At 37.7% G+C, this 18,437-nt stretch overlaps 1 protein-coding gene across 1 annotated transcript; it reads right to left on the bottom strand.

Moving 5' to 3' along the window:
* Window positions 1–1,276: 1,276 nt before the first annotated feature.
* NDNF (neuron derived neurotrophic factor) lies at window positions 1,277–10,099 on the bottom strand. The gene is made up of 3 exons (XM_060088849.1): window positions 9,912–10,099; window positions 4,404–4,528; window positions 1,277–2,734 (listed from the first exon to the last, which is right to left on the bottom strand). The coding sequence occupies exons 1-3, from the start codon at window positions 10,097–10,099 to the stop codon at window positions 1,341–1,343; spliced, it is 1,707 nt and encodes a 568-aa protein (XP_059944832.1). The 3' UTR covers window positions 1,277–1,340.
* Between the last annotated feature and the right edge of the window lie 8,338 nt (window positions 10,100–18,437).

The raw sequence follows: 18,437 nt of genomic DNA on the forward strand, positions 1-18,437 counted from the left end.
GCCACATAGCCTAATTGACTGTAAATCCCAGACTCTTCGGAATCCTCCAGTGTTTTCATGACACATCATGTATAGAACCTGTGGAGAATGAAACTATCTAAAACTGCCCTCTGTAAAGAGTTTTTGATAAATGAAGGTTTCTATTATTATTTGCCTAAATTTTATCTTACACCTAAATTACTTTTTGAAGATTCATGAAAAATCAAAGCTAAAAGTAACAGACTGTTAATGCTACAAAACAGCAGCTTCCATATTTTTCTCATTACTAATTACAGTCCTAATTGGTTGTTGCTTAGTTGTTCCCACTAGAAATCAAAACAATTATTTTGCTAATATTCAAGCAGCTGGAAAATATTTGCCATATCCCAATTTTGTACTTAAAATAGATGCTTATTTTTAAAATAGAGGTAATATATTTTAGGTTGTCAAGGACGATTTGTTGAATACTTATCGAGCTACAGTATTTTGAGGCTTGTCTTATTCTAAGCCCATTGGTGCGCTCTCAATTCTCACAACAGCTAGCTCCTATTCAATGTCAAAATACAAATTTCAGTAACTGTCTCTAATGCCACAGTAACTTTAGAGGAATGCAGCATGCCTTTTAACTATTAAAAAAGGGTCAAACCTGGTGCAAAATTACATAAAGGCGCAGTTTGGGGGACAGAATAGAAATTGAATACACCAAGGTAGCTGCTTGGGAAAATGAACAGTATATAATCTAATATCTTTAATTTTATATACATGAATATAATGTATGTCAACTTTGTACATGAGATACATACAGTATTTAAACATTTTACTCAACAGATAAGAATTTACAATAGCAATAGAACTGACTAAAGGGCTGTCCACTTAATATACTTAGATTAGATCCGTACTTTAACAGGAAAAGAATTTAATAGTTTACAATCATAGAAACACTGACATTTAAAACAAGACTTTATAAAATAATTTATATATATCCTAGCATCTATTGAGAGGAATAATTTGCATTTGTGGATGTGTGCAAGTAATGGCATATTCAAAATTTTTAGGTGATAAAATAATTTAGAAGCAGTTCATGCAGTGATCAAAGCAAGGGATGGCAGTTCCTTCAAGATGTCCTTTCTCTTTGACATCAGTGGATATCAGATGCACACTAGGTACCATTGGGGCACACTAGACCAAGTCTCCTCCAACAATTACTTATATAAACATCAATATACACCAGTTGATATCCTTTCTTCCATAGTACAAGTACAGGTCACAACTTCTCTCAGCTGTGGGAGTAGTCAGTTTATACTTAAAGTGATTTAATGTCTCTCCTGGAGTTCTAAGTGATATATCTCTATACAAGGTAACTAACAGAACTTCCTGGTTTTTACAACTTTACTCTGATACTTCACAGAGTGCCCCCCATGTCCTGTGACATAAACATCCAGCAGGTAAGATTTTCCAGGCTGAAGACCTTTAATTGTTTCTGTGGTCACTGCTTTTTGCAGGTTTTGACTGTGGAAATATTTACAGAGGACCTTCTCTGATTTCTTCCTTGTATCTGGTCCAAGGCATTGGTTTTGTTCTCTTTTCTTCTGGTCTTCACTGTAATTATCATCCACTTCCTTTTTGTAGATGCAAAACTTGTTCCTTTCCTGGGTGCCTAGCCAAGCCACGGTGGCTGAAGAACAGGTACGGAGCTTGTCGAAGGCTTTGATGCGTGTGTCTTCAGGAAGAGAGGGAAATGACTGCTTACCGGGCCTGGTGGTAGCTAGTATTTTCAACATAGATGCTCCCTTCTTGTTTCCTTTCAGTCGAATGAGATATTTGGCTTTAGGTTTTCCTCTCAGCTGAAACTGTCGAATGCCTTCCACATTCTGAGACAGAAGAAGTTTCCCATCTCTTCTCACTTGGATTTGGACAGCGTCCAGACAAGAGTGAATAAAGAAGGTGACCTTTTGGTGAGATGAGACTGGAGCAAACCGTAGAAACTTTGCCCCCTTCCTTTTAACAAACACATCTGTAACTTTCCCATCTTTCAGCTCAACTGTCTTCTGTTTCGCTTCTTCCTTGGTCCTGGCAAAGGTGCCCACGTAAGCAGTGCTCATATTGCTGTTGCTGTTGGCCACGAAGACATCAAAATAGTACTGCGTGTCGGGTTTCAGATCCGAGATGGTGAAGATGTTCTTGTTTCCTATGCAGATTTTCTGAATGTCAACCTTGGGCCTCGAGTAGGCATGCCGCCCCAGTTTTGGAGACGGCTTTGTCAGGAAGCTGCGCTCTTTATCTGAATTATCCGAAGCAAATCCGAAGTGGGCAAAGTCAAAAGGGCTGAAGTCCAGACCGGGCTTTGGTGCCATCATGAAAGCGTCGTCTGCATTCAACTTCGCTTCCACTGCGCAGAGACTTTTGAAATTGTGCTCTTTGTTGATGACCACACAGTACTGAATGGGTTGTTTCAGCAAAGAGGCCGTGGGGCTCGGTTTCCAAGCCAAAGTGACCGTGGTGCATCCCAGGGAGGTAACGTCGACTCTTGGGTCATAAGGTAATTCAGGGTAGGGCTGGTCAGACTCTGGAGTTGTGGTGGCATATACTTTGAAATGTGTGTCTTTCTCTGTTGAAAGAAGCTCCAACTGATATAAACCAGATGGAGAACTAGAAGATATGAAATATTCCACGTCGTTGCCTTTGTAGGAGAATAACTCTGTGCCTTCCTCATGAATGATCTGCTGCTTCTGCTGATCCAGAGGCTCTGGATCACCTAAAAGACACAAGAGAAACACAGCCTACACGTCAGGGCATGTGCTATGGCTTGCCAACCTTAAATTGTGTTCTTAAGACCATTTAATTTCATTTTTCTCCATTATAAAAAGAATACATGTTCCCAGTAGAAAACTGGGAGATAGAGAACAAGATAAAAAAAATCATCCATTAATACAAGATCCAGATAGTCCTTTATTAACAGTTTGGTCTATTTCTATCCGTCTTCCTTCTACACATGTTTATGCAGTTGGTATTATTTTCTCTTATTTTTCTCTGCAACTTTATAACATTTATTATCATGCATATACATACCTAGAGAAACCTCAATTTTTCTCACTTAATATTATATCATAAAAATAAAACTGTTGCTTAATTTTTGACCATTATAATAATGTTGTTATATATGTAAGGCTTTTCTGATTTTACATTATTTCTTCAGGATAGATTCCAGCTGGTAGAATTTTTAGGTCAAAGACTGCAAGCCTCTTAGAGACTAATTCCAACTGTCAATCTGCTTACCAGAAAGATTCTATCAGTTTGCACTTGGATGGCTAGCCATTTCACTAATTTCACTTTTGTTAGTAGGACTGGCCAATCTCATTAAAATATAGAATATAAAGCACCAGTAAGAGGACCTAATTTTCAATGTGTAGAATACGTGCTCAGGAGGAATATAGAGAAAGTACTGAAACTAAAATAATGTTTTCCATTTTTTTGTTACTATTAATATCAGATATCACACAGATATCAGTGTTAGAAGACCCAGAGAAGGACTGTGTAGCCAGAGTGGGAATGGATCTTTTCCAGCTGATCACTGCAGGTTGAGAGTGAGGTATGTAGAATTTCATATTCCTAAACCACGCAACTAACACAATCATCATGTGACTATTCATTCTATCTCAATCTCATCACTCCCATATGCCCTTTCAATATTTCCCTAATTACAGTGTTCCCACATCACTGTAAGTATCCAGCTTGCTAACATCCTGTCATGGCACCAATCTCAAGCCTTCACTTTAAGCTAGGATGCCTTTGCCCCTTAAAGGGAGGCAGCATCAACCCAGGGCCTCATTCAGACTCTACTCATTTCTTTGTATCTGTTATTTGCTTTCCATCATCTGCATCTTCTTTAAATGCCTGACCTATTCCTCCTGACTTTCTTCTCATCCTGGACTTTCAGTGGTGCTCAATGCCCTTTTGTTCTCTCTTTGTGGCTATGCTTTACTCCCCAGAGATCAGAGGCTCTTATCCTTGGGTGCATATTAGATTCACCTGGAGGGGAACTTTTACCATCCCAATGTCCAGACCCCACCCCAGGGCAATTAAATCACAACCTCTGAGGTAGGATGCAGGCATCAGTAGAATATACAGCCCCCAGTGGTGAGTCCAGTGGTTAGGCAAGACTGCAAACCACAGCCAGGGAAGCTGATCCTCACCTCTTGCCTCTCCTCACTCCTTCAGCCCACACACCTGTCTCTCTCAACCTTTTATTTCACCAAATCACCGCCATCTGATGTCATCCTCCATTTCCCTCATCTCCATCCCCAAATCTCCAGCTTCCCCCGTGCATCCATGCTGGTTTTTCTTACTAAGAGAAGGCTGTCTGTCTCATAAGCCTTTCAGCTATCTATCCAGAGGTCTGGGGCCAGGTCTGCCGCGCCGCTTACCTGAGCCTTCCCCGCTCGCTTCCTCTGGCAGCTCCTGGAGGCTCAGCGTCCACGCTAAGGGCGCATCGCAGGGAGTCACTGTGACTGACAATGGCGTGTTGTCTTCTTCGACCACAAAGAAATACCTGGGTGAAAGTGGACCACTTCAGACCGAGGTAATTCATCCTAACACTTACAACCAAGATTAGTGGGGAAAATCACTTGGTTTAATTTGTATTCACTTAACAGAAAATCAAACTGGCTATCTGACACAAATCATGATATTTTCAGCAGTAACCGTGGAAGTCCAATATAGCCCAAGGTTCTGCGACCAGATTTACCATCCGCACAGTCTGAAATAATTGAAAGACATTGAACCAAAACGTGGAGTTTGGGTGTTACTCGAGTTAAGAATCAACACTTACCAGTTTGGGGGTGTTATTTAACACCAGTGCAAAGTAAGTCACAACCAAGGGGAATTTCCAGGTACGTTGCCCTACAGGTACTGCATTTTCCATAAATTTGGCGATAAATTTATGTTACCCCAAGGGCACTCTAAAGCACCAACCATTCCAAAAGATCATTTTCACAGCAATGTCCTTCTAAAATGCATGTTGGTTTCTGGCAAAATAACACTGTATTCAGGCTTTTACAATCTTGACTTTTGTTCACAGTTTTACTATTCCATATCCTTTTGGAGAGAGGTATCTAATGACCATTTGAGAACTATTTTTAAAAGGTAAAGGTAACTGTGTCAGTCAGTGGAAAGACACATTTCTCTATCACTAAGATTTTCTGTTGAATTAATAACCTAGTGATTTGAAAACATTTTAAAAGAACAGAACATTCTCCTCTATGCTTTCCCCTTAGATTTTTTAAATGATGTCTCAAAAGAACTTTTAAGTAGAATAAAAATATTGCCTATGTATAACAATGCTATGTATTCTTACTCTGAATAATTTATATGATTCCATTTATCTTTCAAAGCCCATAATCTTGCAAGGGAGGAAACAGTGGTTTCCTCACTGGTTTCACGGCAAAAAATAAGCAAGTTTCACCTCCTAGAGATTGCACCTCCTGGGTACGTCTTTGCCTCTCGATTCTCTCTATATCTACCCCAACACTCTCTCCAAACTGACCACAGTGGCCAGCTGCTCCATCAGTCTCCTTCGCAGTTCTTCTCACCTCCCTGACCTCTAACCCATGGGGTGAACCAAGGGCCTGTGCTAGGACACTCTTTTCTACCCGTGCTCATTCCCTGTGTGATCTCACCCAGGCTCACAGCTTTAAGCTCTTCTATTTTAATGATTCCCAAATTTAAATTGTCAGCCTGAACTCTTAGTTAAATTTTAGAGACAACTATGTTCTAGCCATCTTCCTTTAGAGATTACTGAAAATTTCAAACTTAAGATGTCTAATCCAAACTTCTCATTCTCTCGCTAAACCAACTTCCCCTGCAGTCTGTCTCTACTCAGTAAATGACAGCCCTAACCTTCCAGTTGCTCAGGACAAACGTTTTAGAGGCATCTTGACTTTTTCTTACTCTTCCACTCCACATACACTGAATCAGCAGTCATTTTTTTTTTTGGCTTCATCTTTAAAATATACCCAGAGTCCATCACTTTGTTCCACTTTCCCTGTTACCACCAGATCAAGCCACCATTTTTTCTTGTCTGAGCATTGCAAGAGCCTCTGACTGGTCTTGTTTCCACTTTGACCCCCTTAGTTTATTTACCTCCTTCCAGGAGGACATATCCATGTACACCTAAGTCTGAACACACTCGCTGCAAACCCTCCAGGAGCTTCTTATCTCATTCAGAACTTGCAATGATTTGCATCCCCAACCAAATCTCTAAACTTGTCTCTTCTATTCTCTCCCTTCATTACTCAGCTCCTTTCTCTCTGTGGAATGATTATGGCACACTCTTGCCTCAGGGCCTCTGAACTTGCTGTTTCTCCATCTGAAATGCTCATCCTCCAGCTGTTGACCTTACGTGCTCAGTCACTGCATCAACTCTCTTCTCTAGAGTCAGTCACCATCTCGCCATAGGCCTACTCTGACCCCTTATGTAAGATACCACCTTCCTACCTGTGAAGCTCTTCTACTCCTCTTCATTTTCTTCAAAGCACTTATCACTACCTGATGTATTATATTTTTATTTTTTTATTTCTCCACCTCCCCCAACTAGAATGAAATCTACAAGAGGGCAGGGCATTTGGTTCATTAATGAAGACTTAGAGACTAAAATAATTATTAATAAATATTTGTTGAATGAATAAGTTTAGCTTTTCACTTTTGGGGAAAAAAGTCCTTAATTGTTCAGAGAGTCTACAACTTCCCCAGCAGTGGGGCCTCTGCCTACCTCACTGTCATGTCATCATCCCTCTTGCTTTCTGTGCTCGAACCACGTAGGGCTTCTTTGAGCCATTGGGATGTTGTTTGCTCTGCCTGAAATACACCCCTTAGTCCTTACTAATATTTGTAAATAAATAAATACATTATTTTTTAATTGAAATATAGTTGATGTACATGCCCTTACTAATATTTAAATGTCACTTCTTCAGGGATGCCTTCTCGTACTGTTCTGGCTCAGGTTCTCTCACATATTCCGAGTGTCCTATACTTTTCACTTTGGGCACCTATTGCAATTTGTTACGATATATTTATATTATTATTCGATTAATGTCATTTTCCCAACAAAGGCCCACTTAGGGTTCATTTTCTGTCATTTTATTCTCAGCATTCAGCACAGATTTCTGCATGTAGAAGGTACTTGATAAACTCTTCTTAATGAATGCATTACTAAATGAATAAACAGAACCCAAGAATCATAACACCTACATTATTCTAGCCTTAGGATAACTACACTTAGTCTGTTTCTACCTGAAGATACTGAATCTGAATGGAAATATATATGCTTTCCCCCCTTCACTATTCCAAGATGAATTACGAGCTAGAGGGTGGAAATAGGGCTGTGGAAGGACAAATAAAGTGAAGACTCTATAAAAGTAAAAAAAGCTTGTTTGGAGTATAGTAAACTTAGACAATCATCCAAACAAAATAACTAGATGATTGCACTCTTTACTGTATGGAAATTTTATGGATTTAAGCATCCCTAAAGACAGGTGTCAGATGGTTTAATTTTCAAATTCAGTCGACTTTTGGAAAGTAGAATTTTTTTCTTTTGGCCAGGTTGCATAGGTGATATTAACCACATAAACATGACTGAACCTATGAACATTACAAAGAATTAGGTAAGACACAATAATTTATTTATCATCATGTGATTTTAAAAGTATTCAAAACTTTTTAGTTCTGTTTGTTTTTGGTTTTTATGTGGGTAGCAGAGCTAACCAGTGCTGAAATCAATGTGCGTGTTCATCTATTATCTTCTGTTCTCATTTGAATCAAGAAAGTAGTTTATTTCCCAAAGTATGCAACTATGTCTTAGTAACTTTAATACAGGCCATAAGCAACCAATAACAGAGAAAACAATGCTTGCATTCCACAGGGTAATCATTATACATATAAAACATCAGAGAGTGCCTCTAAGTCAAGATTTTCATATGGAAGCACTTATGATTAGGGATAAAAGACAATCTGAATAAACTTTAACAATTTGACAAACATTTATTGTCTACCATGCACAGTGTACTCGTGGAAGGGAGCTGTAATCAGAGATGATAGGGCACGATCTATGAGTGCCAGGTATTTACTGGCTAGTGAGGGAGATAGAAATGTGATAAATATGCTCCAAATTATAAGGCCAGAGTTGAGGGATAAACACTCCATGAACCATTTAGACTTTGGCATTTATGTATAAACATAAGAATAATTAATGAATTTGTTTTCTTTTGCTATTCTCTCCTTCCAAACTTTATCTGGAATTTCATCTTTAGTTGTAATATCAACAATGCCTATGTGTGTTCTCCCATCACATATTTTACCCCTAGAAATGACTGTGGCCACAACTCTTTATTTAACTATTGTTAACGTTGCATCCAAATGTAGATATCAAAGTCTCCAATCATGATTTGTGGTGGGGGGGGAGTAACCCAAAAGAATGAACAAATGAAAGAAATAAAAACAGAAGGAGGAAAGCAGCATGTGTTGTTTTGAAATGTCTTATAATAAAAACATGTTGCTTCAAAGAAAAAAAAATGTAATTTTAAGACAGCGCTTAGAACCAAAACTTATTTAATTTTTAAGAGACTGGAAGATCAAAGATAAACCATGTATTTGATTAAGTGAAATGATTACATAATGAGGAATGCTGTATTTTAAAGAACACTGCAAAGCAGTGCACAAGTACATTTGGGAAATCAAAGTAATTTTTAAAGAAAAATTTGGATTCAAATTCTCAAGAGTTTCAAGAGATAAAAGAATATGACAAGCAAAATGGTTCAGCATGAATTCAGCTGATATTTAAGACTAATTTGAATCATTAAAACTGCCTCCTCTACCCTTCCTTATTTTCACAGACTGTCTCTGTAAATACTAAGACATCAAGTTCCTTTAGTGTAATCATCCTTGCATTTTGTGCCTTCACTCTTATGAATGTCATTGAAAGAGTCATAATTATTTTATATATTACTGAAAAATTAGTTCCTAATCTATTACAATCATTCAAACAGATAATTTCATTCAGATGGTGCTGAAATGATACCGAAACAATAGGTCACACCAGTCAAAATATGAAAACTGATTATCTACTCTCACACAGACTGACCGGATGGTAACATGTCTGTGCCATTCAGTGGAAGAGGAGCACCACGTTCCGTTCTTATTGTCAATTAAAACTGAAGGGACAAGAGAAAGATGACAATAATTTGATACATCTCAATCTTTGGAAAATGGATTATTGATGATATGACATAGTTTTATCCTTTGGACTGCCAAGGTATCCTAGGTTAAAAGGAGAAACTGTTTTTGAAATATGATAAAGAGGAGTTTGGGTACTTCAAGTAAGAAACTTTAAATATAATTAGTTTATATGATTGATTGATTTATATGATACGTTGATATATGTAAGTTTTAAAGGTCAAAATACTTAGAAGCATTATGTGAGTTCAATATGTTGATGTTGGAGTGAAGATAAGTGAGGGGCCAGTTTTTATCTCTGTTTGGTTTGATGCTTTCAGAACCAATCATATTGATCAAAGAAATATTATCCTTACAAGCCAATGCAAACCCTTGAAGAATCATATGTGTTCAATTAATTTCATTAATCCTGTAGAGTCATTCTTAGAAATTTCCTACCATCCTGAAGAAAAGAAAATGATCATTCCCAAACGTTAGACACGCAAGGACTTCTCTCTCCACCCAAAAGACCACAATCAGCGAGAATCAAAGAGATGTCTAATGACTAGACGTTGCACTGCCATTTTATTTTCTTACTTAGAGAAAAATAGGCAATGCTATCCAGAGGTTGATTGCAAATTACCTAAACTAAGTCTAAAAGGTCACCTTCTTTTTCAGAGACACCCATTCTGAGCTTATTGATAAAGGAAGTACTGCAGGGAGAATACCTTTTAGGTGTGTCTCTAAAGAGATAACTGCTAATTTCAGCTCCATCTGGAATTACTGACGAATCATGAAAAAATGCCTTGTCCCGAATTTGCATCTGAAAGAGCTCCTCATCTCGAGTGGGTAACTTCTGGGTCCTGGAGCTGAGTGGTAACAGCAGCCACAGCATACACCAGTGGAGAGGCACCATCCTGGGGCAACAAAAAGAATTGCTTACATTAATTTTACAGGCAAAACACTTGGGCAAGTTGTGAACTTTCTGAAGGGTTCACACTATTTGGTTTTGAGAGAAAGAGATGTATTATGTATTTTGGATACATGCACATGAGCTTTAAGGTGACTTTCCAGTTCTTTTTTTTTCAAAGTATTTCAACAAGTTGATAATGAATTCACCAGAATTTCAGATATTAAAAAAATTTTGAAACAAAAGGACTCTTGGTGCATTAACTTCCTTGGGTATCCAGAGAGAAAAGTCCCCCCTTCGTTATGGCAGAAAACAATATGGTCATTGTAGACATCTCCATACAAATGTCTCAAAGCTTGAACCATAACATAAGTCACAGAGACCCACTGAGAGCCAGAAAATTACCACTACACAGTTACTTTTCTTCTTCCTTAAAATTTGACTAAGGAGCATATAGATATAGATCTAATAATATAGAATTATTCTGCAAATCAGATTTTCATAAATCAGAGATTTTAAGAGATTATAAAGTTTAACTTTCTTATAGGATAAGCAATTTGTCTAAAATCCCAAGGTGAGTTATTTGCCAGTGTCTAATATTACAGATTTACCAGACTCTTCAACACAACCCTTATATATAAACTTTTACCATATTAAAAAGTGGGCTTGGATTCCCACTTCAAATCAAGAAAGACCACTGGGGACTTCCCTGGTGGTCTGGTGGTTAAGACTCTGCGCTTCCAATGCAGGGGGAGAGGGTTCCATCCCTGCTCAGGGAACTAAAATCCCACATGCCCTGCGGCGCAGCCAAAAAAAAAAAAAAAAAAGACCATTGGAAAGTTCTATACTTAGGTCATTTGTCTTAACCTTCAGCAGAGCTATATATTTATCACTCCAGTTTTCATTGAGTTACATTTTGACATTTATCACTGACTTTCATAAAAAATCCTATAGGCAATCATGGATCATTCTCTAGAGCACCTTGCTGTAGGGATGTTTTCAAGGACACCATCTTCTACATGTTTCCCTTTCCTTACAGGAAGACGCAGGTAGGCGAGTTCTTTTCACCTCAAGTGCTAATGAAAGGCTTTGCTTCCTTTGAGGATTTGGTGCCTGTTTTCCTCACAGAAGAAACTAAGTGAGGAGTTGTTTTCCCTTATCTCTTTGACAACATACATCAGGGAATTCAAGCATTAGGGAAATATAGTGTTTTTACATTGAAGTACTTTAAATAGTGAGAAAGTCAAATGCAAATATTTGCGATAATTTGAAATGAAGAGAATGCCAGTTTTATTTCTAAATAGTCATTGCTATAGCTATGAGGTCATCTCTACTTAAACCATCACTTGACTTTAAGTTTTCTTTGAGTGCTACCAAAAATAGATTCATACAACTGAAAATATTTTTTTGAAGGGAATAAGCTTTTCTTTTTTCTATGAGAGTTTGAGAAGTAATTTTTCTCAGTGAGCTTGCTCAGAAAGTTCCTTTAACTTACTTTTTCAAAATTTGCTTTCTGCCATGTGCTCTGCAATTTTCCATATAAATATGTGCAGTAATTAAGAGTTACTATGTGCAAAGCACGGTGCTAAGTTGCATTTATATTCACAATAACCTTGTGAAGTAGGTGCTATTCTTATATAAGTATAAACCTCCTTTAACATAAGCGGAGAAAGGATATAAACCCAAGTGAATCTGACTGCAGAGCCCAAACATTTATTTCCCATCCTATTTCTCCATTTTATTGCCATTGAATGAGAATTTGACTGAGAGCTAAGAAACTTGACTTTTTAGTTTCAGGTCCTAACTAGAAGTGTAATCTTAGGCAATTCACTTAAAATTCTGGACCTCAGTTTTATGAAGGGTTTGGATGGATCATCTCTAAACTCTGAAAACAAATGATAATTCTGAGACTGAACACTAAAATCCTCTTCCCAAATAGCTAGCAGTTTAGGAATAAGAACAGGCCTCCTTGAATTTCATTAAATAACCTGTCCCTCAGATATCCAGGTGATTGTCAGGGTGGAATCCAAGGAAAGTTGGGGATATAAACGAGAGCTCATGGGAGTTACAAACAGCAAACAAAGGTTATATCTACAAAAGATGGCTGGGGGGATCAAAAATCAAAGCTCAGTGAACCTATTCAAAACAAATAGGGACATGGTGGAGTAAACTGAATGGGACCTCCACTCACGACCCTCAGCTCCTCTCCTCTGATGCCCTTCATCCTGTAGCTAACAGAAATGGAAAATCTGAATAGAATTTGATATGCCACCCCTATAAAGAAATACTTATTATTTCAGCATAATAAAACACATTCAGTTTACTTCGTAGTAGCATCTCTGAAAGTTTGCCTCCTGAGAGCAGAAGAGGCCAGATAATAAAATATGTCTCTTTAGAAATGGTTAGAATTTGGCTTTCCATATTTATTAGGAACTTAGAGCAAACAAGCCAGCACTTGAGTGTGAGATACTTGGGTGTATTTGCCCTAGAACCACTCAAGGGCAGCCTTCTCTCATTAGCCCCATATTTGCCCTCAAAGCTGTCAATTGCACAGTACCACTGCACAGCTGAACAGGACAAGCTGCCCAATGCCCCTGGGTATTTGGGATAGTTAGGTCAGCCCCAGAGTTAGAGAGCTAGCAAGTTGTGACCGGCGGAAATCTTCCCAGCATCCTCAGCTGCCTGTGGGAGGAACTTTCTCTTTATTAAATCAGCTAATAAGAAGAGATGAATTTTGAGTTAATAACAATATTAATAAATTTGTTGTGTATGTGCTGCATGCCAGGCACTCTTCTAAATGCTTCATATCTGTTATCTCATGAATGCCAGCAACAGGCCTATGATGTAGGCCCTATTATTTATCTCATCTCATCTCAAAAATGATCAAACTTGGACACGTAAGAACACATAGTGAATACAATATGATATGAGAAATATAAACTAACAGGAGTGTGGTAAACATGATTATTATATATTCCCCCACATCAGCTACTTAGCCATGTAATATTTAGTAAAGCGAACAACTTCAGATGATAGGTTTATGCAGAGTAAGTGTTAAAAAGACTTCTCCATGGGTTTCTGTGCTTGTTTGTGCATATGTGGCAAGCAGAAGAACTGCCTGCCTTTGTTCAGATTATCTTTTCAAGGATGTTTGTATAGTAAACAACCTTGGAAGATAAAGCTTCTGGAGCAAAGAGCAGGCATGATTATTACCCATTATAAAAATCTGGGTTCCCTAAGCTCAGGGCTGCTCTCTTATAATAAACCCCACTATATGGACTGATGCCATCAGGCCCTCTTTGCATCATCCTATGAGAACTGGGGGGTCAGGCAGTGGGAGAAAATGATGCTGCTGTGGATCTGTGGCTTCTGCTATTGCTCTTTGTAATAAAGTCCTTTGTCACTGACCCAGGAGTCTCATGCCATCTAGCATCGATGAAACTACAGCAGGCTAACATGTTAGCTTGCAAGGAGGGTAAAATCTCATACTCTTCACAGTTATTGACACTAAGATTTTACTTGTTAAATTATTTTACTGGCTTATTGACTTTACTGGCTCAGGTAGACATTTTTATTTAGATAATCACCAATAGGGAATAGACTAAACTATCTTTTGCTTTCTTTAAAAGAAAAAACCATATATCCTCAGCTAAAATTCTATCAGGTCACATTTTCCGTTTCTGAAACAATTTTAGCTATTTAAATTGCCACATCAACTATGGGCAAAACAGATACTTTTCAGAAAAGTGTTTAAAATTAGTATGATCCCTTTTCTTTTTATTGTGTCTACAGGAGAAGATGGGTATTAACTGAACTTATTGTGGTAACTGTTTCACAATGTATGTAAATCAAACCATCAGGATGTATGCCTTAAACTTATACAGTGATGTATGTCAATTATTTTTCAATAAAACTGGAAAAAATTAGTATGATTTCCCAAACACAGGACTTTATATTCTGTAGGATTATTGTTTTCAAAATGTTATCTAATAGCATTCATGTATTGCTGGGGAAAAACATACTCAGTTTTTAGGGAAGCCTAATAATTTGTTCAATTTGATCAGGTTACAGGCAGCATTTTTTAAACAAGATGTACTTAAAAGAAGCATTGAATATAGCTAATCAAAAAACTATTATGCAGACATATTGTGCATGTTTTCACAATTTATATTCACTTATTCAAATTTAAAGCTTTATGTAAGTATTGTTTAAAGGGTGGAATTTTACACATTTTTTTCCCTACCAAAAAAAAAAAATGTTCTCTCTTGTCATTCAGCTTAAGAATTAGTCACTTTTAAATAAACAACTGAAAATACATTCTGCTTAAGAATAAGCCTTGGGTAATCCATTCTATAAGAACAGACTTTTCTTCTAAGATTACAAAAGTGCCCTCTAATGGCATAACTTTTCCTCTCATTTCTTTTTGTTACTTCTAGGTATCTAGAGCTTATCTAGGTTTAAAGTTTAAAGTAAGTAACATTTCTTAGAATTTCTCATTCAGCATTATTACTTCTGTCATGGACATCTTGTGGATAATCTAGGAAATGTGTCTGCACATCAAGAAATCTTGCTATCTTTCTACAGTCAAGGGTCTAGTTCCAGCAGAAGTAGAAAGTTGCTAGGATGGTTCCAAATATTTTTATTTTGCTAGGCAGATCAATCAACTTGGTTGCACAATGATTTTCAGCCCAGAAAAACTAGGTGGTGTTATCCTATTACTGAGAAGATTGATTTTGACTGTTTCGATTGAAAAGTTCTGGTGAATCATGTTCATAGATGCTAATCTAACACTCGGAGATTGTTCATATTGTCAGAGGCCTTCCGCATATTTGAACATTCCCTCCTATCCTACCAAAACTGAAGTGAGAAAACAAAAATGACCTAATGATTTGATATACCTCAAACTTTAATCTAGATTATTGGGAATCTAGATTATCGGAGGTATGAGGTAGTTTTATCCTTTGGAATGCCAATGTGTCCTAGATTAAAAGGAGAAATTGTTTTGAAATATAATTGTCCAATGAGATTAACAATGTATTCTATACCTGGAAAGGTAGAGAGAGGTTTGGGCACTGAAAAGTAAATAACTTTAAATATTATTAAAGTTTATTAGTTTAACTAATAAACTAAACTATTATTAGTTTAGACTATACACACACACACACACACACACAGATATCTAAATTCAAGCTATTTAGACACACTATATGAATCCAATTAGTTGATGTTAGAGTAAAGGTACATGAGCAAGGGTTCTAAAAGGACCTTTTAAATATACAATTTTATTTTTATATTTGCTGCCCCCTCTCTGGCGAGCGAGTGAACACTACAGCTCTAGGAGGGTGGAGGGGGGCTGTTTTTGAATGTTTGAGGACTGTGATGACTGGAGCTGCCTCTCCCATATGCTTCCTTCCCTGCTGAGCTCTCTGCTGCCCTACCCCACAGAGAGAACATGGAGGAGCGTGGACCGCAGTGGGTGAATTGAAGACCAGTTTTAAACAAAATGCCAATGTAGAGATATAAAGCATTTGTATTGTCCCAAAATGGGTAGGGAGTAGAGCAGTTAATGGGTAACTGAAAACACATAAAGAATTCTAAGACTTTATTTTCAGCATTAACATGACCTTTTCTTTTTTCTTTTAATTTATTTGTTTAATTTATTTTTATTTCTGGCTGCGTTGGGTCTTTGTTCCTATGCCATGGGTTTTCTCTAGTTGCGGCTAGCGGGGGCTACACTTCATTGTGGTGCACGGGCTTCTCTTTGCGGTGGTTTCTCTTGTTGCAGAGCACGGGCTCTAGGTGCGCGGGCTTCAGTAGCTGTGGCACTTGGGCTCAGTAGTTGTGGCTCGCGGGCTTAGTTGCTCTGCAGCATGTGGGATCTTCCCGGACCAGGGCTTGAACCCTTGTCCCCTGCCTTGGCAGGTGGATTCTTAACCACTGCGCCACTAGGGAAGCCCAAACTTTTTATCCTACATGGCTTTTAAACAGTCAAACTGACCTGGCACGATCTTTTCCCACAAACCTGTGGAAATGCTTGAGAATTGTAAAATGGTCAAATGGTAAGCAAGAAAAAAAATTAAAGGGGCCTGGAATAATTTATCAGTGCACCAACTAACCGCCCAGAATGACCTCTATCACCACAAAAAAACCACAATAGGCCTAAAAGCAAATAAAACTTTCCCAGGGAGTCAGCAGCAGCTCTACTACCGTCATTTTGCAAAATTCATCTTCAGTTACATAGTCAACTTATCATCTTGGTTAACCCACTGATTCACTTAGTGAAAATAAAAATTTATTATTTGAAACTGTGTAAACAATGATAGTAAGTAAATAAATCTGGTTAATTTTTTTTTACTTTGAAATATGTATTAAATGAATTTAACCACAAATCCTAATTGAGAATCTTGTCTTAAGAGTAGGGAATATTTCAAACCATTAAAATGCTTGCCTTTAATATTTATAGACTGCTGTTTAGTTACATTATTTCACTAATCTAAGAAATTTGCAAAGATGGTAAATAAAAAGTTCTCTAAGGTTTTCATGGAACTTCCAAGGCTCTCTGAATAGAAGATATCATATAACTTAAGGCATTGCAACCTTTCTCAGTTCTGTAGTTTCCTCAGAACAGCAGCCAACAGCTCTACCTACCTGTAAGTAATATGATCAAAGCAAATTCCTCCATCCCTTTACCACCAACCACCAAGATCCTGCAAATTCCTTGTAGAACATGTGAACGTATTTGTAAAAAATGTCATCAAGCTCCTATAGACATTACATGGTATAAAACTTAATAAGATCAGATTCATCAGGATAAACAGGCCACACATAGCATACAATTAAAAAGAAAATTCATAGAGTCATTAAGATGCACTTAAAAACTATCCAATGCGCCCAATCATGTGTAGGCCACAAATATGAAATAAACTTACAATGACCAAAAAGAAGGATGGGGCATTCTGAATTTACTTGAGACAAATGCATCTGGAATAAATAAAATCTAATGTTTAATTACAGAGAATGGAAAGTGCATGATTATAATTTAGTGAGGATAATTTCAAGGAATGGTCTGCCGCAGAGATTTCTGTTATTTTCTTTTCCTTTTTAAGTGCAAATATTTAGTCTTTTAACTTCTATTTTTAAACTCAAGGGCATTTGTTTTTGTTTGAATCATCCATGCCACATCTGATAATAAATCTGAAGCATCTGATCTAGCTGTAAAGAAAAAAAAAATGTAGCCTTGGTCGGGGGATGACCCCCGTGCCTGCCAGGATGTGATCTGTGAGCAAGGAGAGGGTGGGGTGGGGGGCATGGGGTCTGTCTGTGCACTTGACGCAGTAGAATGCAGAGCCTGGACCTACAGATTCCCTCAAGGCAGAAAAAAATGAAAAAAGCTGAATTCCCAGAAGTCGTTTTGTTCTGCCGTCTTCTGCAAACAATGAAAATGTTAACTGAAATTAGTTGGTTGTTCCTATAAATATACAAATAGCCTCTACTATGGTTGCAAATTTGAGGGAAATAGAGCATTCTGTGGTTTGGTATGTTTCCATATTTGAAAAGGGTGAAAGAAGCAGGTAGAAGTCAAGGGCTTCTGGTCTGCGCTAAGGAGTGGTTTCCTGCCCGTGCTGGGTGAACTGCAATATTTCTAAGGCCTATAGCCCAACAGAGCAGAGCCAGCATGGGCACAGAACACATAGGCTAAAGCTCTCTAAATGCAGGCTGTCATTACAGAGTGGAATGATTATTAAGGGTTTTAGAGTTCATTATGTCAATAATCTATGGATTAGGAACCTTCACAGGCATTTCAGCTGCAATGATTCCAACCTCCTCTACTACTTCTCTAAATGATTGCCAACTTTCATTCTGGAAGGAAATTAAATTAGTATGAAAAAGCAATGTAAAATTAAAACATGCCAAAGATCTGAATAAAGTTTCCATTCTGTCATCCCCTTCCCTCTCATCCTCATGGTGTGCAGTTCACAGCAGGGCCAAGGCTAGGGCACTCTAATTTTAAAAGATGGCCAAGCCTACGTAATAAGAACAGCTTGAAAGAGGATAAGGTTTTAAAGGAAGTGACCCTGTATTCCTACCATAATTAATGCCAATGGAAAGAATAATGAACAATAGAAATGGCCAAAATAAATGTACTACAGATAGAGAGTAGTCTTTGATTCAGGAAGCCAGACTCATTTTACTAAAGGAAGGAGTAGATCTCCTAAAATGCATCTGTTCGTTAGGTGATTCGAAGATATGATAAATTCAAAAGCAATTTAGAAGATAATGCAAAATAAAGCTGGAACAAGATACTGAATATCCTCCTCCTATCCACATTTCCTCTGTAGGTGCA

The sequence above is a fragment of the Mesoplodon densirostris genome, chromosome 1, assembly GCF_025265405.1.
Source record: "Mesoplodon densirostris isolate mMesDen1 chromosome 1, mMesDen1 primary haplotype, whole genome shotgun sequence".
NCBI lineage: Eukaryota > Metazoa > Chordata > Mammalia > Artiodactyla > Ziphiidae > Mesoplodon > Mesoplodon densirostris.

Coding starts and splice junctions, on each gene's coding strand:
- NDNF (XM_060088849.1), bottom strand. CDS start 10,099: ATGGTGCCTCTCCACTGGTGTATGCTGTGGCTGCTGTTACCACTCAGC. Junction 4,529..9,911: donor TTTAGAGACACACCTAAAAG/GTATTCTCCCTG, acceptor ACTTTCACCCAG/GTATTTCTTTGTGGTCGAAG. Junction 2,735..4,403: donor AGCGAGCGGGGAAGGCTCAG/GTAAGCGGCGCG, acceptor TGTGTCTTTTAG/GTGATCCAGAGCCTCTGGAT.